The sequence below is a fragment of the Triplophysa dalaica genome, chromosome 22, assembly GCF_015846415.1.
Source record: "Triplophysa dalaica isolate WHDGS20190420 chromosome 22, ASM1584641v1, whole genome shotgun sequence".
Lineage (NCBI taxonomy): Eukaryota > Metazoa > Chordata > Actinopteri > Cypriniformes > Nemacheilidae > Triplophysa > Triplophysa dalaica.
Genome location: NC_079563.1, coordinates 7,429,188 through 7,452,978, shown reverse-complemented (window position 1 = coordinate 7,452,978; position 23,791 = coordinate 7,429,188). Strand labels below are relative to the sequence as shown.

Sequence of the window (23,791 nt, the reverse complement as noted above, 5' to 3'; positions counted from 1 at the left end):
GCTTCTAGACTCTTACCTGAATTCCAGTCAGTTTTATGTATATGTATATATTATTTAATGATTAGGTACAAAATATTTTCATTTTTACACTATCAAAACACATGGCTCCTGCTGCATGGTTTCTCCCTTAGACAATAAAATGAACATTTAATAAAATTCACACGCAAAAGTCCTATGTAACATAAGAAAGTTGTTCAATGTGTAGACTATTGCTAATATATAAAAACACAAATCTAAATTTAAACTTTATGTTCTGCTATTTGGAAAAATACAAAAGTCAATAAACATTACGAACGTGTGTATATATATATATATATATATATATATATATATATATGTGTGTGTGTGTGTGTATACATTTAATTTGATTTCCTGGCAAACTGTTGCGCAACATATATTTTTCTTATTGTTACATGTACATTTAAGCATTTGGCAGATGCTTTTATCCAAAGCGACTTAAATTGCTTTATCCTATACATTTTACATAGGTATTTGCAATCCCCTGGGATCAAACCAACAACCATGCGTTGTTAACGAAATGCTCTTACCACTGAGCTACATTAAAGCTTTATGGAAATTGTTTATAGAGTATTGTTGTTTCCCCCCCATCCATTCCTCTCTCTCACTTTCTCTCTATGTCTTTTTTGTTATCTTTGTTTATTGTATGGTATTTATCATTGACCTACAAGAAAATATAAATAAAAATACCTTGGGTGAGGTTGAGTGTAAAGTTATTTATTCAAGTAATTTTCACTATATATAAAAAAGTGCTGCGGTAATATGAGCATCTGTATATAAATATGTACTCAGATGCCATTTCTCTAGCACAATAAAGCATGTTTTATGTAAAAACCTCAGTGTGGATTAATTCACCAGCATCTAAAGGTTTTCTTTTGTATGAAAATTAAAAGAATGGTGGTAAATGAAATGTGCGGTGTGCCTGTTTCCTCCAGTATAACCACCATTTCATCCAAATCATCTCTAAGGGAATCCATTACGATACGTCCTATAAAATAATTTTCTTACTTTTTTCCATTTTGCAAACAACAAAGCAATAAAGAACAAAAAAATAATACTGCAATTCACTGTAGAACTGTACGTATGCCCCGGTGTTTTACATTATATGGCATAATAACTTAAAATGCCCTGCTGATTTTTGGTGACCCGTGGCCGGCATCCGTGTCACCGTGCTTGATGATCCAGATGATTTAGTAGCTGAAATAAAGCAGGCATTTATCAGGTTTATACATGTGTTTGAATGAATCATTCTTTAAGATTTAAAGTACTTGTGAAGAAAGTCACACTCACTGTGAAATATGACATCCTGACACATAGGCGTAGTTTCCGGTGTATCGAACATCACAGCGGACTATATTATTGCTGTAGTCAGACTCTGGCACATGGTAACTGGGATTTACACTGACCTACATAAGAAATAGGAGAAGAGGCTGGAGCTTTGGATCGTGACACTGGAAATGACTTGAATACAAGTTAAATTGATTTACGACACAAACCTTGAGGACGTAATTTCCAGGTTTCACGTCAGTGATGTCTATCCACTGGCAGTCAATGTCTGCATTGTAAGTGTCATAGCACCCTGGACTCAGACCCTGGAAACACAACAACATTTCACACTTTCAGCACATTTTCTAAGCACAGTTGTCCGGGTATAGTCTCATAAAAAAACGTAGCTATTTAACGATGTGTCTAAGTTTGGCCAGTTCAAATATGAATGCGTTTCATTTGTACATCTTAGTAAGTTTTGCTTTCGCGCCAGTGACAGAGTTTAGGGGCGGGGCTTCTGTATCGCCTTTTACAGTGATCGTACATTTCACTGTACATGATTTGATAAGCCACTTCGTAAAATAGTTAAGAATTGATGATGCGAGATGAGGAGCCAGTTCCATAAAATGCTTAGACTAGTCTTAGAAGTCAGTCATATCTTCTTTTCTTCAAGATTGCTCATTACTTCTATAAATCATTTACATAAAAAGTAAGACTTGTTAGTCCTAAATAGTTACTGGTCAGTGAGATTAGTTGTTAAGCCAAAGTCTTAACTTAAAGGATAAATTTATACATCTGGCCCCAGGTTGAAAAAATAATAATGTTTAAAGTGTACAATAATTATTTTATTATTAATGAGGTTGTAGTAAAGTATAGTAAAGAGGTTGTGAACCATCATAAATGCCCCAAACTGTTGCCAGAATGTATAGGCAGAAGTATTATCTATGTTTTATTTATTAACAAAACAATCCCACAATGCATTGAAAAAGACTCTAAATAAACTGTTTATATATATCTTTTTTTGTGTGTGCATCTATAGATAGGACAGTGAGACAGGAAACTATGGGATGGGAGAGAGGGAATCGGAAGCCGAGAAAGGACCACAGGCCAAGATTCGAAATCAGATCCGAAAGTGCTACTGTACAATATGTTTATGTATTTTTAATGCTAATGTCAAACTAGTAACAACGTTTCTTGCTATTTGAAAAACATAAAGAGTTTCTGCTTATGTACAGAACCTCAATAGATTCCTGATCCATTTCCTTTATGAATCCTGAAAGATTAAGAATGATGACAAGCACCATATTGCCCTGCGATGGGTTGGCACTCCATCCAGGGTGTATCCTGCCTTGATGCCCGATGACTCCTGAGATAGGCGCAGGCTCCCCGTGACCCGAGGTAGTTCGGATAAACGGTAGAAAATGGATGGATGGATGGACAAGCACCATATTGATGATGTCCCCCTTTTTCATGTTTTTTCTTGTTTAAATAAATCAAACTATTAGTCACCCTTCATTTTTGCCTGTGGGTTTAACAAACCATTAACCAATAATGTCTTCTTTGATAACACAGATAGTTGATTACTTATGTAAATCCGTTTACTTTGTATTTGAGTTGGGCATTCTTTCAAATTCAGGTAGAATTTGTGTATGAGAAACAAAGTACGGACAAATAAAGACAAAGAATATAAAGAGAGAGTGTGGCAGATGAGCAGAGGATTGAGAAACAGCTTGATAACAAGATTGTACAGTATGTCCTAATTTTCTGGGCACGGTGCCAAACGCAAGAGTACCATACCTCAACATTTGGGTAACATTACCAAAATCCGGGAGAACCGCGGTGTTTTGGGGTTCCCTGGGCTGTTTGCGATTGCGTTCACATGAGAAACTGAAATACTGGATTTTTAACGGAAGATATAACAAAGTGGATGGATGGCGGAAGATAGGTGTAAAAAACAGGAGACTCCATCCCAAAACGTGAGTGTTGACAGGTATGCAAGAAAATGCAGGAAAAGAGTGAGGACAGCCTACTTAGCGAAGTACTGTCAATGAAGAGAAGCAAGGAATGAAAGGAGATATAATGAGAGAAGCCGAGAGAAAGCAGAGTCAGGGAGTATCGTTTAGTATTTTTTTTCACAACGGGTTAACTAATACGCTTGGAAGTATGCGCAAGGTATCTTTCCGTGACAAATTTTTAGGATGACAGATACAAAAAAAACGCATATGCCATACTGGCGGCATTTTTCCAATCTCGTTTTTTCTAGGGGGGACCCACCAACATTTTTTGTGCTTCCCATGCTGCAAACGCTATACACACATTACATACTTACTGTAAACGTGGTGTAAGTTTTTGCATTTATGGTTTTAAATGTCAAATATTAACTAGATTAAACTGTGAGAATCTCAGCCATTTCCAGCACTGATACATAAATAATCTGTTACATCTAACCTGAGTGTGAGAGGTACATGCGTATCGTCTGTAGTAGCCATAGTCACAGGACGTGTCCTCCAGACAGAAGCTTGCCTTGTGTCCCTCAGCGACTCTTCTCTGAGAGCTGGCATCCAGCAGATCATAATGACTGAACTCATCCATGCTGTGGTAGTGCCTGGAAATCACCAAGTACCGGGATTAACACATGCATCAGTTAGTCATTCAATGCTTCAATTTAATAAAATATTTTTTTCAAACGCCTGGATATACTATTGCTTTCCAGGCACAGATTTTTTCAAATGCACTTCATGGCTACATGTGATCAGGAATGTACATCACTCCTCATGCCACCTAAAACAGATTCAACGAAGCCCAGTGAAACTGCTAAATTGAGTGTTAAATTGCTTCATAGCCCAAAAACACTCAAGTCACACTTCATCCTTTACTAGCACCAAGGTAACGTGTATATTTTCACAGTAACGGACTTGAAAGCGGTCATATCAAGTTAAACTGATGCTAAAAACTGATGTGAAACTCATTGTATACACTGGAGGTCACCCAAATGTACACCAAAGCGGGCGGCAAGACGCGGCTTACTTCAGGACAAAACTATGCGGTGAAATAATGGGCCCTTGCTAAGTGTTTTCATTCAGTCAAAACCACTGATCTCTTTCCTTGTAAAAACACCACCGCCAGCTTTTCGGTCACATATCACACATTACCTAATTCCGAATCATGATAAGGCCACGTACGAGTTTCGCAATCTTGCTTTGACCTAAAGAATTTAGGACGTCTCATTTGTTCCCACTGGAGTCCCTAATAGGTCTGTAATGGATTGTTAAAGATAAGATTACGTTGGAAAATGAAGATTAAAGGATGGAACCTGACAAAATGAGACTTACTGATGGCAGCTGTGCCATTCCCAGGTGTAGCGTGGTCTGCTGGGAAGGAAGTCGGAGGTGCCTTGGTTCTTGACTCGCTGCGGGAACCTCAGCAACATACGCGTGTCATAGTCTCTCACGCTGGAGCTGTACGCCGAGCTGCCCGACAAGAAAAAAAACACACGGTAACAAAATGTCAGACATTCCTTTGAGTTTCTCATATTGTCCTAGCAGTTCAGAATGTGTATCTTGGCCGCACGACCACATTTCAATCCCGTACGGAGCAACTGCAGTGTTCCAGAAAAACCCTCCCCTCGCTCTGGATGAAGTGCTGGCGCCGGTTATGTGTTTTTCAGTGTCGTTTAGGATGAATTTTCCATGTAAACAGCTTTATGTGAAACCTGTTTGCAGACTCCTTTCGCTTCCCATCGTGGCAGGCATTTCGTTTAACGCCTTCCCGTTTTCACAGCGCTGGTTTGTGTTATGGGATGTTCCTACCACATATGTTTTAAATAGGCTCCCATGACTCATCTGTTACATGAAGGATTGCAAATGCACTGACTTTCAGACTGTGGTTCCAGGCGCCCACCAAAAAAATTTAGATTACATTCTTCTGTTTCATATTAGTATTAATAGTAAAAATGATACCTTGCCAAGCAGTTCTCCTCGGAGGCGCATCTGAGATTGTACATTGGAACTCTCTGCACGTAGGCGGACGCTTGGATGTAGTACGGGTCTGCCACAAGATCAGGCAAACCTGGGGAACACTGAAACGTTTTATTAACAGATACAAGAAAATGCATAGAGCTATTGCTGCTGGAAAACAAACATCTTGAACCAGACTAGAGTGGTCTGCAAGTTTTAGTTCATTCGTTCTTGAAATACAAATTCTGTTTATCACGCTAAGAGCACTTAAGAAGATATTTTGATGCATGTTAGTATCCAAAACAACATTGGCACCCATTGGCTTCCATTGAAGTACACAAAACCACTGAGAAATTTCTCAAAATATCTTATTTTTGTGTTCCACTGAGAAAAAGTGTCAAACAGGTTTTGTAACACACTTCAGGGTCACATGTAAGGCCTATACATCATGTACATGTACAGACGTACATATTCATTTACCAGATGTTCTACATCGCAATTGGCAAAAGTTGAAAAGTTCAGACTGGCATAAATGCTAAACTTTATTTTCTATCAGAACTTATTTTTATTTAAATAAGTAATATTACAAAAAATATGCAAATGTTGGTCCTCTGCATTACTCAATTACAATACAATTATGACATAATTTTCCATAAAAAATACAAGACACATTCTAATTGTATCGGTTACAAATACATGATAAACCATCAGCTGTTTACCATTAAAACAATGACAACATTCCCTTATGTGGTGTGTTTTGGTACTGGATTTAATGGCCTTTGCTGGTTCCCATCTCCCACATAACATCCCACCAAAAGAACCCAACACTCACAGTTTCCATTAAAACCTTGAATCCAATACAATTCCCATTAAATCCACTGGAAATTCTTTGATTATTTCTAAAATTTCAGCAGAAAATAGTATAGTTCAAACAACAAAATGATAGTACAACATCAGCCCTCACCATTCTGAAAGTACCGTGTTCCATATCCCGGGCGCTGTCTTGGAGGAGGTCTGTCGTACGTGTCGTAATAGTTATAATTCGGGTTGTCTGGATCTGTGGACTTGTACGGGTTGTATGGATCATCCCCAACCATAACATCATCGCCCCGTCTGCTACCGTTCACAGACGGAGGTGGTTTCTGCGGGACTGTATCGTTGGTCGATATTTGCAGTTGGTCCGTGTGATTCCTGCGCTCAGGTGACTCCCTGATGCGCCCCGCGCGTCCACCTGATAACCAGCGCGCGCCGTGCGCACCTATACCTGGCTGCTGACGCTCGGACCCGCGGCTCTGGGACGCTCGTGCAGTCGACCTGTCAGGCGCATCATCATTGCGAACGATGGCTATCTGTCTGGCTTGCGTCTGTTCTCCGTCTCGTTTGACCGGTGCCTGATATTCCGAACCTTGACTTAATATACTAAAAAGTTTGCCGTTGTGTTGCCATTGTATGGTTTGTCTAAGAGCCGGTGATCCTTGGCGCTGTGAAGTGGCAGTGTGTGTTATGCAACTTAATAAACATACATGCGCAAACGCGTAAATGAAGGTGTCAGTGAGACGCATTTTTATATTTAAGAAATTTGGTTCCTTTCGTTGCGCTTCCAGTAGCCTAACTGAATTGGGAGACAAAAGGCTGGCTCAAGTTGCGCTCTTTCATAAAGTGCCTTTTTCAATTAAGTAACTAAAATAAAGTCAGACTTACATGACGACACGGTAAGATCTCAGTACGACCTCCTATTGCTGTGAACTTACTTCTGACTCTCGGATGCGCAAAGTGTACGCGGGAGGAGGAGTTGATTCTTACAAGCCCCGGTAACGGAAACCTCTGTTCTTATAGAACTGCAGAATATGAGCTACTTGATCTTCACAAATAAGACATAAACTTGCAAACCGGACAAAAATGCGCAGATCACAGTTAAAAACGTAAAAGCAAACATTTACTGTGTGTGGATTTGGATGGAACGCCATTCTTGGTCTTACATCATAGTCACTTAATTCTGCATACAATATTGAAAATGTGTATTATAGCTAACAGCAAAAGAATATCATGTGAAGGTAAATCAAGAAATATTAAATATGTGTGTAGAAAAAAAATCATTAATAAAAAATAAGCCTATATTTGCTCAATTGCATACATTACTGGTTATAAAAGCCTATTCTTTAAAACAAATTCACTAACAAAAGTTTGAGATAAAATGCATGCTTCTAATGTTGTGTTATGGCAAATGCCTTTTATTTGGACTTTTGGATGAACCCTTAAAAACTCTTGCCAAGTCTTCTCCGTCAATGTTCTCATCGCACGAGACTCGCAGACGCAGCAAAATTTTTGGGGGGGAAATATGTTCCTCATAAACTCCTTTCATCCTAAAGCTCGCATCACATTTTTTCGCACTTTGGGAAAACGCGCAGCTTAAGTCATGTTTACGGTTTGCTTTAAACATCACACGTGCTTTGTTACATTATGATTCGTCCTGTCTTGTTGGAAAGTACTCTCCGTGCACGCGCACTGTTTATAACATCCAATCATAAACGCACCTGGGCCACCCAGGCTTTAACGTAGATATCCTTCCAGGCTTTCCATCGATAGTTACGTGCTCTCATCTGACCCCGTTGCTTTCTTCTATTTTCCCGTGAGCAACACGTCTTGCATTGGAAGCGTAATTGCCGGGTAGAAAAACTTAATCAACGGTCTTAGAATTCTGCGTCTAGTCTCATTGCCAGTGACAAACCACAGAGACGACCGGCTCAGACGAGATAGAGAGGTTTCTGGAGTCTGAAAGTCTTTCTTTTTTAGTAGAGCAAGATACTCTAAATATAAGGGTTCATTGTCTGGAAGTTTATAACAAATTACATATGTCATACAAAACTTAAAATTGTGTTATTCTGGATGCCTCTGTATGTGCAATGGACAACTATTATGCAAGCATGCATTTTATAATGGTGCAACAATCTGCTGTGGACACTAGAGGGCATATTTTAACCAAACCGACATGTGTGTTTTTTCAAATCTGGAGTGAAAAGATGTGGATTGTATAAGATATTGTATCCTTAGTTCTTTGCGTTCTTCATAACAACTTACAGATGTACAGTTCTCAAATCCAAACGAATGTAACAGAGGTGACAACTCAAAAAAATCCTCTTTTGAGCAGTTTTCAAATGTATTTTAATACATATCATGAGTGTTAGGGTTTAGTTTTAGATTTAGTTGAAAACGAATGATTTTTTTTGTCTTTAATTTGATTTATTTGACAGCATGTACTAATAAAAGTGCTTTCTTCATTTACTCTCCCAATCCTGTATGACTTCCTTTCTTCTGCTAAACACATAGGAAGATATTTTGAAGAATGTTGGCAACCGAACAGCAGTAGTACTGACTTGTATTGCTATCATGTCTGTACAATAGATATTAGTTAACAACATTCTTTAAAATATAATTTCTTTGTGTTCTGTAGAATTGAGAAAGAAAGTCATACAAGAGGTTTTTCTTAAGTCGTCAGACTGTGTGAAATATATCGTTGAATATTTAATCACACAATATATTCCCAAGACATTTTATGCATAATTGGATTTGCGTAACTCTTTCTAATGACCATGAGAAAATCTGAGTGATTTAAAGATTAAAATATGTGTATAAAACACAAACATAATTTGCAGCTCAATCCTACATTGTGATGAAACAAAACTGGCTCTAAAAGTTTAAAAGCAGCATTACACAACCTCCCTGAACTGCTTGTGTAATGCCTAACCTTGCCAACAGGGCTAATTCTGCTCCCCCCAAAAACTAAAACCCAAACGTTCTTGGATGTACATGAATCCCAGATGAACAAAATACATTTGAACCAGAGTGAGAAATGATGCTTTAGGGGCTCACAGAGGGAAGACATGAATAAAATGAATGTCAAGTACAGCAGTATGGTGTATAACACATAAGATAAACAAAAGTGGAAAGAAACTTGGCAAAACCCTCTGATATATACACAGAAAGAAGTGAGTCAACAGGCCGCATTATAAAATCAGACCGTAAATTCCTTTTCCTCCTCCATCTGCCCGAGCGTTCACAGAGATAAATTAAAGTGTTTTTCTCCACAAGAGCTCAGACGGGATATTCAGGGAATGGACTGCAGGCATCTCCGAACGTCTGCCATGTTCCAGAAAGCCAGATTCAAACATTTTAATAAAGTCTGGCATCTTAGCGTAACCATCAGACATGTCGACACCGCCGAGCTAAACTGCAGTACGTCTGTGTTAAAGAAAAACACTTTGACAGAAGTACTTTATCTTAGGACCATGAGCAGAACCATTTGTACTGGGTCACTTTTGTTTTTCGTACCTCACCCGGTACGTGCAGCGGCGGGCTTCCCTTCCTTTTGGCAAGTCTTGCACTTGCTTTTCTCAGACGGTAGAACCACATCTGAAAGTAATTAACCTAGTTCCTCAAATCCACGTCGCTTGCTTTTCCTACAATTGATACATAGGCCTACTCAAAGTTGTCTGGTGAATACACAGAGGGTATATAGACCTAAAAGTAGCAAGGCAGGCGATGTGAATCATCATTTCAAGTATTTTTTCTTGTCAATCACTATTTAAGAAAACAAGTCTTGATATTTTACTTTGCTTCTCAAATAAATTTCTCGATTAATAAATTTGGAAAACCTATCAAGTATTAAACATGCTGTGAACTTTGAACCTAATTTGCAAAAACCTGGCAACATAAATGTATAAATTAACATCAACGCGATAAATTTCATCCAGAAGTAAAGTCTGTGATTACATAGCCTTATATTCGTCTGTGTAGTGTGTATTTCCATTTTTTTTATTTATAAACCCATAAACATACATGCATATATTTAAGAAAAATATAAAACATTATATATAATTTAAATTATTAGTAAATATATAATTATCTAAATGTATACATGTATGTGTGTGTTTATGAATACAAAATTAACAGACAAATATTATGTAAACACAAACTTTTAATCTAGATGCGATTAACCGCGAATAATTATTTGACAGCCCTACTATAAATGCTAGTAAGAATTTGCACACAGATGGTCTTCATAATCATGCTAAAAAGTGATAAAATCCTAATGAATTAAAAAGTTATATTGCTTGTTAACTTAATCATTTTTTTTTAAAAAGGAAACCATTTAAAAGCAAAATCAAGTATCTACAGTAATATAACATAACATCTTGTAACTTGGCACAATGATTTCTGAAAGATTTCCTTGCACAAAACAGCAGGTTTCCATTACTCAGAAGCGAAGACTGAACTGGTATTGTGCACACATACACACTGGCCTACGTGGCACTCGGGACGTGTTGACTGGACTGGGAGTGAATTCATAAAAAGTGAACAAAGGGAGGAGTTCCTTTGCAAGAGTGGTTATGACGTATCATCTCTTGTGCTAGGCAGGTATGTCATGCCCTTTAGGTTATTTTTGTATTCCCTCATTATAAATCCTATAGAGGTGAACTGTTTATGGGTTAGAATAAACCATAGTGTTTTTTCTTTTGTGGTGATGAAAGAAGAAATCAAAGGTATCCCATTCTTCAACTAAACATTAGATGTCCTAAGAAGAACTTTTCTAAAGTCAGCGGTTTTGTAGTCGAGGCTTGTTTGTCTTTTTTTCTTGTAATGGGGTGTTACTGTAAGCAGTTTGATTGAGAAAAACCAGCAGAGTTTAGTCTGCTTGTCTGAAGATAAAAGATGTGTGTGAAAGGACATTGTGAGATAACATACAAGCAACATAGAATTAGACATGAACATGTTTCCAAATATAGACCCATTTATATCTTATGAAATGGGACCGTCTCACATGAAAGCACCAGTCTTACATGATCATGCTAAATTGTGCATAGAATATTCAACCAAAATATAACCTTTAATACTAAGTAAGTTATTAAAATGTATATAAATAATGTCCAAATTCACTGTTTTCCAGGAAATGGAATATCACTGTGTCAATATTACAGCATTGTTTAAATTTGATAAGTATCAAATTCAACACATTAACTTCATGAACTTGGTAAATAATAGCAGAAATATATGCTATATAAAATAACATTAATTTGTGCGAATTACGCAAGATACACAATGGAAAAAAGAAGGAATTTATATTTGGATACGCTTATTTAGTCTATGGTAATAAAGGCCATTTCTATTGGGCACGCACATCTGGATTAGACATTTTTAGTCACTGCGGGTCACTTTGGGGTATTGCGCTTTAGAAATGTGAGGTTGCCGCCATCTGCTGGCAGCAGACGTGCCACTGTACTTCTCAAAACTTCATTTACTCATCCTCTTGTTCTTTTAAACAAGTTTAACTTGCTTTCTCCAGCAGGACACAAAAGAAAATGTTTAAAAGAATGTCGGCAACCGTCGGTACACATTGACTTCTATTGTACGGACACAAAACCAATGAAAGTCAAGGGGTAACGTTACCACCGTTGTTCGGTTTAAAATGACAAAACTGTGAGTATATGAATACAGTCTTTTTACTTTTGGTTGAAACTGAGGAACTGTTGTATCCCACAGTAAGCCAAAAACAAAACTACTATGGCAATGTACTCAGTGGTGCCCCAACACTCTTTGGTTTCCCACTTTCTAAAAATATTTTTATGTTGAGGTTGTGTACAGTTTTGAAACAACTGGACGGTGAGCAATGTTAAATAGAAAACCTTAAAGAAACTTAAATTTTCATTTTAAGGCATAACGTACCTGTTGTAATTGTAGCTAATGTCTGTTTATATAGGCTACTTCACATTTTAACTAACGTTAGTCCATTTAACGTTTAATAATATTGTATTAGCAGACATTAAAATAGTATAGTAGTACAGTTAAAACACAATCTTTATTTCAAACACTCTTGTTTAAAACTCTTAAAAATAACCAGGATGTTTGCATGTAACTACATGCCGCATCCAATCTCACAAATGTCACATATGTTACAGTTCCTATGCGCTTTACGCATTAAACAATGTCATTCAGTCTGGACTTCTCTTTCTTTACATCGTTCTAGCAACACTGCGTATGTCTTCTTGTCCTGCAGTCCAGGCAGGTCGTGCAGTGTGATGTTAGGCGATCCTCTCAGTAGTGCGGTTTGACTGGCCCGGGTCAAGATCTCGAGCACGAGGTACTCCAGCACACCGATGAGAAACACGGCCGCGTCCTCTTCCACGATTTGCCCGGACAGCGCGTCTGCACATGACTGTTGAACGTCCTCGACAGGAAACACGAGGCCTGCGCGTTCTGACACAGAGCTCGCGGACTTCTTTTTCGCGGATCTGTTTCTCTTCATAGTCAACAAAACGTGCGACAGAAGTATTTTTCTTCGTGTTCAATTTCAGTTCCTGGAGCGTGTTTTAGTCAGTATCGCTCTGCTGCCCCCTACAGGGTCGGAGGAAACGACACTAAATATCATCTGCGCGCCTGCTCGTTTGCGTTCATCAATTAATCATTAACTGAAACTTCTAACTAGGCTTGAATCATTTAGGCTGTTAAGTTTCTGATGCTGAATGCAAAACAAATACTGACGTCTTTTTAGTTAAAGGTGACGCGTACTGGCCTTTTTATTGTTTTATATTGTTGTATGCAGTGGTGTAGTGCAGGTACACGTCGTATCTAAACGACAGTATTTCAGTTGTGACGCGGAGCTGACCTGGGATCAGCGTCACCTGGGCAACAGCCCGGCAGCTAGCGCTGATTGCGCTACACCTGCGCTGGATTAGCTGCCGGGCATAAAGGCCGCGTGCGAAGATCACTCGAGGTCCTGGGTCGAGAGACAACACCGCTGTCACCATTCGCCCCGGAATGGAAAACGGAAGGACAGCGAGGGAAGCAGGGACGAGGACCTTCATACACGAGCACGGACTGGCCAATTATGATTTAAGAGCACCCAGGATGTTACCTTGTGGGACAGTATATTTTAAGTTGTTTAATAAATTCCCCGCTGGGGTTGCTTGCACCGTTGCTCTGTGTCTGCCGTGTCTCTTACCCCGTCACAAAGTGTTTTCGTAAACGTGCCTCTGAAGCTACTGGCGACTTCACAATCAATAAATGAGGGAGAAATGGATAGATAACTTATTCTACAATATAGGCTGTATAATTGTTTTAGATGATAAGAGATGAGAACTCCTGACAAGCCTTGTGAAAGTCAGTCTAGAGACACTGGAACTTTTTTAATAAAAGCCAAAAATACATTGTAGGGGTCAAAATTATCATTTTTTCCTTTTTCCTAATTTAATTCAGCTTCCATGATGTTAAATGTAAATTTCGAAAAATTGATCCATAAGACTAGTTTTGTTGTCCAGGGTCACAAATTGTCATTGTTAATTATTATAGTTAACTATCAACGCAATAATACGTGCAACTGGATTTCGTAGTGTGACCCAGTGTTTGAAAACTAGTCTAATTGACCAGCATCTGATTTATTTTATTTCAATATGATTTACTCTTTGACACAGCCATAGTCAAACTTAATCAAAATCTAAAGATTATACTTTCACAGGATATCCTTTACATTATGTTGGTTACCCTGCTGAAAAAAAAACAGAAGGTGATGGGAATCAATAGAATACACAGAAATGCCAAAGACATTTTTGTTTATATTGTAATAGAAAAAAATGGTGGTAATCAATGGTATTTTAATGGAAGCCATTAGAATGTGTGTAATACTATTTTTTAGCAGGGTGGGTTTATGTAGAAATAGTACGTCAAAAATAAATGACTTTATAGCTGGGTTTTCACATTGATCAAAAATGTGCATTGATTGCCTGCTGATAAATGTGTGCATTAGGGATTATATACATATACCATCTAAGGTTAAATATAACTCTTAACTGACTTGTTTAGACAGTGATGAACAAAACCAGCAAGCCCCCAGCTGTCATTGGCTATTGAAATCTTGCTTCCAATAAATCTTTCAGAATGCCTTTGATGACATATTGTATAAAGTGATACACTAGGCCTTCGTGAGTGGGGTGGTGCTCATGGATTGTCGATCTGGGATGGATGAGTAGGCTGGGGTGGAATCAGAGTATACTAACTACAAAAACAAGACCACACCACTGGTTGTATGAGGTCTACGTATGACGTTCGTGTGGTTTTTACATAAAAAAATATCAACATCAATTTGTAATAGGCTATTTTCTACCTTATTCTACCTTATTTTCTTTCTTCTTTAATGGCCATGATTATAATTGGATAGCAGCTTGCGTAGTAAACTTAGTTGGAGCCTTCTGTGAATTTGGTTAGACACGTATTGTTAGGTTGCAAGCGATCTCTATCAAAGCAATAGTGATGCATAGTAAACATGTGTTTTACTCACATAAGATTGCTGCGCCATTCCTGCCAGTTTCCATATTGACGGCACAGCACTGCTTTTTCATTCTCTCCGCAAATCCAACGTCGACCTGTGCCTTATTTAAAGAATCCGTGTTGAAATGAAGCGAATAAACGCTCAATGTTTTACCCATGTGAGCTGGAACGTCTTTAAAAATAAACTGTAAGCAGGCATTACTAATGTCGGAATCTGGAGGAAGGTTATGCAGCGACTGTATTCTTCCACAACCAGTCACTGACTGCACAATATGTTGCGTTCTTTAACGGCATGTTTATTGCTTGCTCTCTATATCTGGTTCTGTGCGCATTTTCAATTCTGATACTTACAGGATGTTCGCTTGAATACAATTATTTCTTATATAATAGAAGCTTGGGTTAAAATGTGTATCTTAATTCATGACACCTTTAAGCCAACATGGTGGATATTTGCCTGTTGCATGATAGCTTCACTACTTAAACCTCAGGGTCACTAATTTAATTAAATTTGTATATTAAATGGTCTATTGAAACATTTATTAAGTTTTATACCATGGTCTGTCTGAATACTTGACTCTGATGTGTGTATTAAAACCGTTTAATACAGATAGTTCCATTCTGTTAGATCAACATTTGAAATTCACTGACAAAAACAATTGTCATTTTCCCCTGTCTGATCAAAATTGCACTGTTAACATCAGTAACAGGTTTTATTTGGCAAATGACCATGGTATAATGGGGATTAAAATCCTTTAATGCACGGCTAGCCGTGGATTATCCCTCACATCATTTGTAAATATTTGATATTTAAAAATTAGACTTTATATTTAAGAAACAAAATATGTTTGTGTTGTAAACCACTATTATGATGTAATTCAATATTTTAGTAGAGCTTTTGAACTGATCAAATATAGTATGTTAGATTAAAATATTTTTCTATTTGGTTATATTAACATTTATGCATTCATCAGTATACAAAAAGAAGAAGGCCGCTATATCCAATATAAAATGTTTATTTTATTTTGATAAACTTTGATAAAGTTATACTTTACAAGTTATACTTTTACAGAAAGCAATACAGAAAAGTAATATAAAAAAACAATAAACTGTCACAGAAGTGACTACAAAATATTTTTGTTGCAACCGGACAACAAAACAAACAGCCAATTCCAACATACATAAAAGAAAACCTACAGTAAGTGTATAAGGAGTTCAATGAAGTGTCTAACATGATGAATCTTTAAAGTTTAGCATTAAACAACATTTACATGAAATGTTTACCAATGCATGCTATGATTTGTTATTTATCAGAGATAAAAGTGAGAAATGAGAGACGAAAACAAATTTGGGTTAGAGGTTTGTTAGATTTGGAATTCTAGCGTATGTGTATGCAAATGCATTTACGGGTATGAAAATGGTAACATTTTCTCAAACAGGGGAGAGAATATGGCCTGAGAAGAAGCTGGACTTGATTATCCCGCTTGCACCCTTTAAAGCCTCGACCCACACTCTGTCTCCTTTGTCTAGTGTCAAAATAGCCAGCCCTTCAGCTAATACCTGTTTATTTAGAGAGACTGTTTCAGATTGTATCTGTACAACGTTATTTTTCATTAAGGTCACAACGGCCAAACTGGATGTTCCTCTGCATGAAAACTGAAATTGATAAACACCAGGTATATGGCAGAGGAACACCCCTGTTGTTGGATCATAGTGGTTTTGTCCATTGTAAAAGGACTGAGTGAACACCACAACTTTAGAAGTGGGAGGGATGGAGCCAAGCAAAGCAAAAAAGGCAGATTGTTGTGCAGTGGTGTTAATGTGAGGTCCTGGTGGTCCGGGAGGTCCGGGTGGACCTGCTACACCCTGTGGACCTGAAATAAGATGATATACATATAATGTATTGATGTAATTTATGAAAGTTGACTTTGAGCATAAGGTTTCATGGCTGACATAAGGTATAGGCCCATAACCAGAATCAACGCTACTGCTGTGATAGTTATTTCTGGTTTGTGTTATCTACCCTGACAAAAAACACACAGTGTGTGGTTGATGGCTTTGGTGTGCATGTTTTATAGATAGTGTGCTTACCCTGTTCGCCTGGAGGTCCGGGAGGTCCTTGTATTGACTCTGTATCTAAGGAGTAAATAAATATTAATTTAAAGGATATATTTATGTTGGGATCTGCTTGAATCAAAGTAAAAAATCAAATGTTAGAAAGGAAAAAGCAAATATGCGTTGAAGCCAGAAAAGGGGATTTAGTGAAAGACTAAAAAATACAAAGGATTGGTGTAGTTCATGTTTCTCAGGAGTAACTTCATATTGAATTAAATGACACTACACCTATCCTGTGTATAGAAAAGCCTACTTACTACATACTTGGTGCTCATTCTGTGCTCAGTTTACTGATTTTACAGGAACATTTTGATTTTTTTAATCTATGATGACACTTTTCACTTGCATTAATGTGAAAACAAACACTCATCTAACCTCATTTCCAATCTTTGCATTGTTGATGGCACTGACACCTAGAAGGTCAAACATCAAATGATGATGACCAGTACATACAATGACTTCACTACCTGATATGTGCCTGTACTACTCTAAGCACATATAGAGGTAGGAAGAAGCTGAAGCAGAAATGTTGCCGTCAAAGAAAATAAAAAAGTCTTACCAGTCTCAATCCAAGGGTTGAGATCAAAGGTTGGGATATTTTCACAGTTAACGTAATTGGAAGAACTGGTGAAGTGGAAGGCATCGGTGGGAACTTTACGGATTCCTGTGTTGTCGCAGATAATGCGTGCCAGTGACACTGAGGCCAGTGAGGTTTTTTGTTTGTTGGTGAACACTCCAGGGGTCTCCCACCATAACCTGAAAATGGTGACACCTGATGTTAACACCACCTATGCATATGTTAGTCTCATAGGCTTAATACACTGAGATTTTTACCTGTCGCCCTCACGGATGTGCTGGAACTGTGTAGCTATGAGGCAGGCAAAAAGAGGGCCAACACGCCCACCGGGTACGAAGGGCTCGGCCACGCCCCCTAGCCAGATGTCGATGTTCGCAGGAGTTTTATAAAGCTCAATAAGCTGCCGTGCTAGGTCAGTGTTGTTCATCACCACGGCCAGTTCCTTCTCATTTTGAGGGACGGAGAGTCCACAAAACTGACGCCATGCGTTGTAGCCTTATGAGGAACCAAGGGTGGGGATAAAGTAAGTTTTGGATATTGTAATAGAGTGATTATTCACTGTAAACATTCAACTTGTTTCTGGTATGAGTCCAGAAGGTTTACCTGGTATACCATGGTCACGGCTTCTTTGCATGTTGAGGGCGGCAAGGTCTAAGGCAATGTGGCTTGTAAAGGCAAACAGCCTCTCTCGAAGAGCGTTTACCATCATGTGATCCTGTGTGTTTAGTTTTGCCGGTCGACCGATCAATCCACGGAGCAAAGGATCGACGCCCCCTAAGCATGAAGTAAAGAAAAATCAAATATTGTGGCAGTTCAAGTGGGTGAGTCTCTCTATGGAAAGTCTGTCCATTTGCCAGCCATCTTGGTGAGTTCCCTAATTAGCTATTTTCTTTATGGCAATTACCAAACAACTATTGTTCCCATCTTCTTGATTGGGGGGAGACACAAATCTTCTAACATTTGTCAAAACACCATTAAAACCAGTTCAGCCCGTTTATTCAGCAATACTTCATTGGACAACCAGCTTCAATAGACCATGCTTGTTAAAAAAATCCACAAATTAAGTTTAGCTGGTCCATCAGTTGAACAGCACCAAACCAGAACTAACCAAATTGGACCTGAATTAAACTTTTCATAATGGTCCGATTTGAGCTTTTCAGCAATATTCCTAACAACTTCCCTGCTTTACAACTTTTCTACAATCACTGAATCTATAACCAAGTCTGCCAAACTCACCTTCAAAGATCACCCTCCAGGGTGCAAAGAAGGCCTCATAAAGGGGCACGCTTGGAAACTGACGATGATTCTGGTAGTCTTCATCAAGACGGGGTACCAAGGGTTGGATGGCCAGGTGGGCGAAGCGGAAAGCTGCAGTGGCAAAGACGCTAGCAATGCTGGGGTCCACATTCCCATTGTAACCAGGATAAGCACCAAGATGTTTTTTGATAGCATCAGGGCCCACAATGTGGGGCAGGTAGTCTCGAATCACCAACACCTAAAGCAGATAGATTCCTGAGAGTTTGATAAAGAACATCTATCGCACAATGAAATGAAGGTGCTGATATTTTTTTTACCTGTTGATAGGCACCCATAATTTTCCGTGCCTCTTGATAGAGGGTTTCACTACTCCAGCTTGGATTGAGCACATGAAGGGTACGAGCCAATCGGTTGTGCTCCCTCAAAAATAACGCATGTACTGAGGTAAGAGCAATGTTCTCGATAACACGCACATCACCTAGACACAAAGTTGGCACATTAGCTGCGTGAAGTTGTGAGAATGTATTCAAATTTCTTACTGAGAATAAAAAAGTAACTGACCTGCAATGAAGCAAGGCACCTCTGTCAGAGTCGTATCATTAAGAATCTTCCCACGAGTGGAGCACATGTTGCTCTGTACGTTTGTAAAGGGCAGGTGCTCTCGCCCATTGTCGTAGAACTGATCATTGACACGTAGCAGGCCACCATCATTTGTGAGGTCCCGTAGGTTCTTCACCAGGCCGTCCTCCGCCCCGTACACCTGTCCGCAATCTAGGAAAGCAGTCAGAGAATTGATCTGTTGCCGAACATTGTTGGAACCTCCAAACATATAGGCGGTTTGTCCGGAACCACAGGCAGGTGCTGATCGGAAAAACGGTAAGCAGGAGTTGGGTCGCAGACGCGAGTCTTTATTTGGGACCTGAGTTATAAAACAAAGCATTATATACAGAAATTCCACCTCAAAAAATAGTGAGGGTCAGAATGGACAATTGTTGACTTACCTGGATTGGGAAACAGGGTTCGGAACGTTCACAGCTCACGTCACAATTGAGGCCATTGCTGAAGGACCTAATGCTCGGCGAGGTAGGTGTAAGAGTCAGATCGTGGTCCACCCACTGCCCGAAGATGGTGAGCAAGTAGGTGAATTCACCATCGCTCTCTACGTCGGCATCTGCGGTGCTAAGAATACGATTGGAAACCAGTCTGACCTGAAATCAGTGACAGAATTTAGAAGCCAGTAGCTGATTGGAGATAAATATAGGTTGTTCATATCTCCATCGTACCAAGGGCAATGCAGCGCCGTTGTACAGTTTGTTTGGGTCCCATCCGTTGGGTTGAGAGACTCCATCCTCATATTTAGCAGGAAGCCAGCGGGCGAATGGGGTGTTTGATGCACCAAGGAGCGGGTTCCTCCTGAGGATTACAACATTAATTAATAAGTAAACACTGAGGGACGATTTACTATATAATTGCATTGACTATTTGTTCTGGTAAATGAAATTCTGTTGAGTTTTGTTAATAAGATGCATTAAAAGGTGTCAAAATTCACAACTTTTATGAAGTTGATCGTAGTACAATCTGCTTTTACGCCAGTTATAGATTTTGTGTTGAGGCATCATTATTGCTTTCACCTACTAATAGCATGTTTAAGTTTTTGTCAATTTAAACAAATGAGCAAAATTCCCATGAGATGAGGTTTGACTGTTCCACTAGCGATACTATCATGAGACTTGACTGAATAGGAAGGACAGAACTGACCTATTGTTGCAGACATTGGTGCCCGTACGATATTTGTTTATAAGGGGTGTCGTCCTACAAGACGGTTCCCGGGTTTGAGCCTCACAACCCGTCAAACGCTTGATAGTGTTGAGCTCTTCGGGAGTGAGAAGGTCTATGAGAAGAAAAACATATTGATGAGTGTGGAACAATGAATGTAGCTGTTCTGAGACCTGTGGAAGGTGTTGTATTCATACTTGTAGCATTGATGGATCTTTTGTGGGCGTGATGAGCTTTCTCAGTGATGAGTCTCAGCGTTTGTTCCATGTAGTCCGCAGCTCGCACAGCCTCACGTGTTTTTCGAGCTGGCTGTCTCAGCAAACGCAATTTGTCAGAAGGATTGATCACTTCTTTGCGTACCCTCGCTAAACTCCTGGTATTCGAGAGATAAATGAGTAAATACATTATCATTGACTGGCATGAAGGTAAGGGGATACCAAGCAACTTCTCTACAAAGTTTACTCACTCATCCCGTGAATACTTGTAAGCAGAATCCACAACACTTTTGGCTTCCTCAATTGACTCCAGAATGAATCTTCTACCGGGACTCTCTCCCTCTTCTAAAAAAGTTATTAGAAAATGAGACAAACGCAACTGCAACTAAATCTACTGAAATAATATGCTTTCTTTTTTAGATAAATTAGCTGCCGATTGTAAAAACCAACACATTATATTGTATTAAATAACTGCATAAATCATTGGTAAACTTACCCAAGGCATCTGTCGCAAGGGCACAACAGCCCAACACAAAAAGAAAAGTGTGCAGATTCATCTCTAAAACACATTTAGAGTGTTAATACCTCCCATATACAAGCACAAAAGTTAAACAGGTAAATGTTTATTACTAAATCTACTCTAATATCAGAAAAATAATGCAGTTATTAGTTTCACTTTTGAATTAAACATTTAATTTAACTTGGATGACTTTTAAACCACAACAAAATAAGCTATCCAAACTCTTAGATCATATATTAATGAAACTGGAAACAATTTAAAGTAATAGACATTTTAAAAATAAATCATCATTAATAAAGTAGATATAAAGTATTTCTTACCTGTGTACTAGAAGTGTTGTTGAGACAACTTTCAGTGTGTGTTGTGGCTGTGATTGGAGATGGCTTTTAAACATCTCTCATCCTCAAGATCTTGAGCATCAAAGGAGGAGTCACAGACCAAAAAACAGGTTCATTTCCTTCTTCCTTCTCACATTGAATGCAATTATCACGACAGCTGTTTTCTATATTGTTTCTTATCAGCTGTCATTCTGAAACTTATTTCATTTACAGTACAGGAACTATTATAGATATTTTATAGATAACAGGTCAAGGTTTCCATTTCCAAAGCACATGAACATTATTGACACAAATGTATTTTCAATATTTTAGCACCTCAAACACGTTCGAAATAACAAGTATAAATATACAGTACTAGTAAGTCATAATTTTACATGAATAATATTATGATATGATTTAAGTAATACAATAATGCAATATTAAGGTAACCATGAAGTAAATAAAACTGTACAATCAAGGTATACATTTATTATTTAATATATTAATCAAATAAAAGTATAATATGACTTAGTATAATTTATGTGATTCTATCAGAGTATTAAAATCACAAGATTACTCCTACAATTTTTTGTTGGGCTTACAAACCAAATGGTTGGAAATTCCATTTTTTCTTTTCTTTCTTTTCTTTTATTATTATTTTACTACAGGGTGTGCTCTACACTGGTTTAAATATTACCTTGAAGACAGAATGTTTTCTGTTTGTCTTGATGGTTTCTCTTCATCTAAATAGACTTCAGATGGTTAAAAATCCGGCTGCCAGACTTTTGACACCTGCAAATTTGATCATATCTTCCCTTATTATGGTCTCTGCAGTGGTTGACGGTCTGTTACAGAATAGAGTTTAACACTTTACTGTTCGTTTTTAAAGCTCTGAATAAAATAAACCCAAGTTAAAAATGTACCTTTTTTCCTAAGCTTATTACTCTCCTTAGAGTATAAGGATCTGTGCATTGCGGTCAAAACTTTTTAGCAAATTTCTATACAGCACAGTGGTGACTACAGTTGTTTTTATTATGCTTTATAAATAAATTTTGATTTGATCTTCCCCTTAAAAAAAAACTATTTTCAGTGCGGTTGACCGACAATAGTAAACTGTTTTACAACCTAGTGACCTAGAATCATTGACTTATGCCAGTAAAGTCCCATTCCAAAAATCAGCATTTCCTTTTATTTAAAAACAAGTGTGTTTTACACTACCCAACCTAAAGTTTACAGCATGAATGATCAAAATCTGATTAAAAACGTATAATAAATCATTTTTAAATTTTATTATTTTAATATAATTTTTGTATACAAAAATTTCATCACCTGTTTTAACAGTTCTGTCTTACTTTAGGACAAAGACAACAATAAAAGTGCTAGGCCGGTCAAATTAATACAATTAATAAAAAAAATTCGAAAGCCGTTTTAATAGAGTTAATGTTGAAAGAATGTGACAGAAGTTACTTAAGTTTGTTGGCCAAATTTAAAACCTCAAGACAACTGTGTTTTAACAGAAATGTAACTATTGTTTGCTACAAGCATTTGACTTTTTTATGACTCTTACATATGAAGCATGATCAGATGGAGTAAGGACGCCATTAATTGTCTAATCTTAATCACAATCAACAATTGTGTAATCTTAGTTACAAGCATGTTTTCAACCAAAAATAGACATCAATATCTCAGGTAGTCACAAATACACAAAAGAATGTCTTTGATGTCTGATCTTTAACAGGAACAGGAACGGAAACGAGACATCTTACTAGAAGGGACTTGCCAGATGTAAATAAACGAGAAAATATAACTTCCTGAAAGGGAGGAGTCTTGAGTAAACAATCAGAAGTATTAACAAAAGCTGTTTCAGTCAATCATGACCATTTTAAATAATTATGTTACCAGATGTTTTCCAGAAAGCTGGTTATGTGACATCCGGGTAAGTGTAAGGGTTAGTTAGCGTAAAACCCCTTAAGTTTCCATAGAAAATTACTCTCAGAAGATAACCTGCTCCAGAGTAGCTTATGTTCCAGGGTTAGTTCATTTTATTGAAAGTTACTAAACTATAGGGGTTGTCTGCCCATGTGCGCGTTTTTGATGGGCATCAAGTGGGCGTGGAAGCACCGATTATGTATAATATTATACATTTACAGGCAATAATACAATTACATTTCCAATTAAATCCATCGCAATTAAGCATTCAGAACTATTTTTATATTAACTGTAATATTAAACAATCTTTAAATAAAATGATGTAAGCAGTTATTGTTAAACTTCATGTATTAATATGAAATGTTATACTTTGAATTGCGCTTATTAAAACATCTCCAAATATCACTGGATAAATATACAGATCTAACAATTTCCAACAGTTAAAGGATGTTAAAAGTGATGTATTTTAAGTATATTGATGCCACTACAACTGAACCGTGAACTGATCACATTGAAACCAAATTCAGGAA

General features: G+C 37.9%; 2 protein-coding genes across 2 annotated transcripts; both read right to left on the bottom strand.

Annotated features, from left to right (window-relative positions):
* Window positions 1-719: 719 nt before the first annotated feature.
* loxa (lysyl oxidase a) lies at window positions 720-7,004 on the bottom strand. Its single transcript, XM_056736521.1, has 7 exons — window positions 6,205-7,004; window positions 5,244-5,352; window positions 4,617-4,754; window positions 3,733-3,889; window positions 1,515-1,610; window positions 1,309-1,424; window positions 720-1,215 (listed from the first exon to the last, which is right to left on the bottom strand). Exons 1-7 carry the CDS (start codon window positions 6,800-6,802, stop codon window positions 1,209-1,211), a joined length of 1,221 nt encoding a protein of 406 aa, XP_056592499.1. The 5' UTR covers window positions 6,803-7,004; the 3' UTR covers window positions 720-1,208.
* An 8,551-nt stretch (window positions 7,005-15,555) lies between these two features.
* Window positions 15,556-21,391, bottom strand: mpx (myeloid-specific peroxidase). Its single transcript, XM_056737278.1, has 15 exons — window positions 21,336-21,391; window positions 20,992-21,054; window positions 20,747-20,840; window positions 20,478-20,653; window positions 20,263-20,395; window positions 19,788-19,917; window positions 19,506-19,712; window positions 19,066-19,423; window positions 18,822-18,982; window positions 18,484-18,742; window positions 17,851-18,021; window positions 17,505-17,742; window positions 17,230-17,426; window positions 16,647-16,691; window positions 15,556-16,429 (listed from the first exon to the last, which is right to left on the bottom strand). Exons 2-15 carry the CDS (start codon window positions 21,050-21,052, stop codon window positions 15,987-15,989), a joined length of 2,673 nt encoding a protein of 890 aa, XP_056593256.1. The 5' UTR covers window positions 21,053-21,054; window positions 21,336-21,391; the 3' UTR covers window positions 15,556-15,986.
* Window positions 21,392-23,791: the final 2,400 nt, after the last annotated feature.

Bases quoted from the DNA above. Each gene is read 5' to 3' on its own strand.
- loxa (XM_056736521.1), bottom strand. From the start codon at position 6,802: ATGCGTCTCACTGACACCTTCATTTACGCGTTTGCGCATGTATGTTTA. The intron at 1,611-3,732 runs GTTAGATGTAAC...TTGTGTTTCCAG, and splicing joins CATGTACCTCTCACACTCAG to GGTCTGAGTCCAGGGTGCTA. The intron at 1,425-1,514 runs GTTTGTGTCGTA...TTTCTTATGTAG, and splicing joins CTGGAAATTACGTCCTCAAG to GTCAGTGTAAATCCCAGTTA.
- mpx (XM_056737278.1), bottom strand. From the start codon at position 21,052: ATGAATCTGCACACTTTTCTTTTTGTGTTGGGCTGTTGTGCCCTTGCG. The intron at 20,654-20,746 runs GTGAGTAAACTT...CTCGAATACCAG, and splicing joins TACAAGTATTCACGGGATGA to GAGTTTAGCGAGGGTACGCA. The intron at 18,022-18,483 runs GTGAGTTTGGCA...CTTCATGCTTAG, and splicing joins CTGGAGGGTGATCTTTGAAG to GGGGCGTCGATCCTTTGCTC.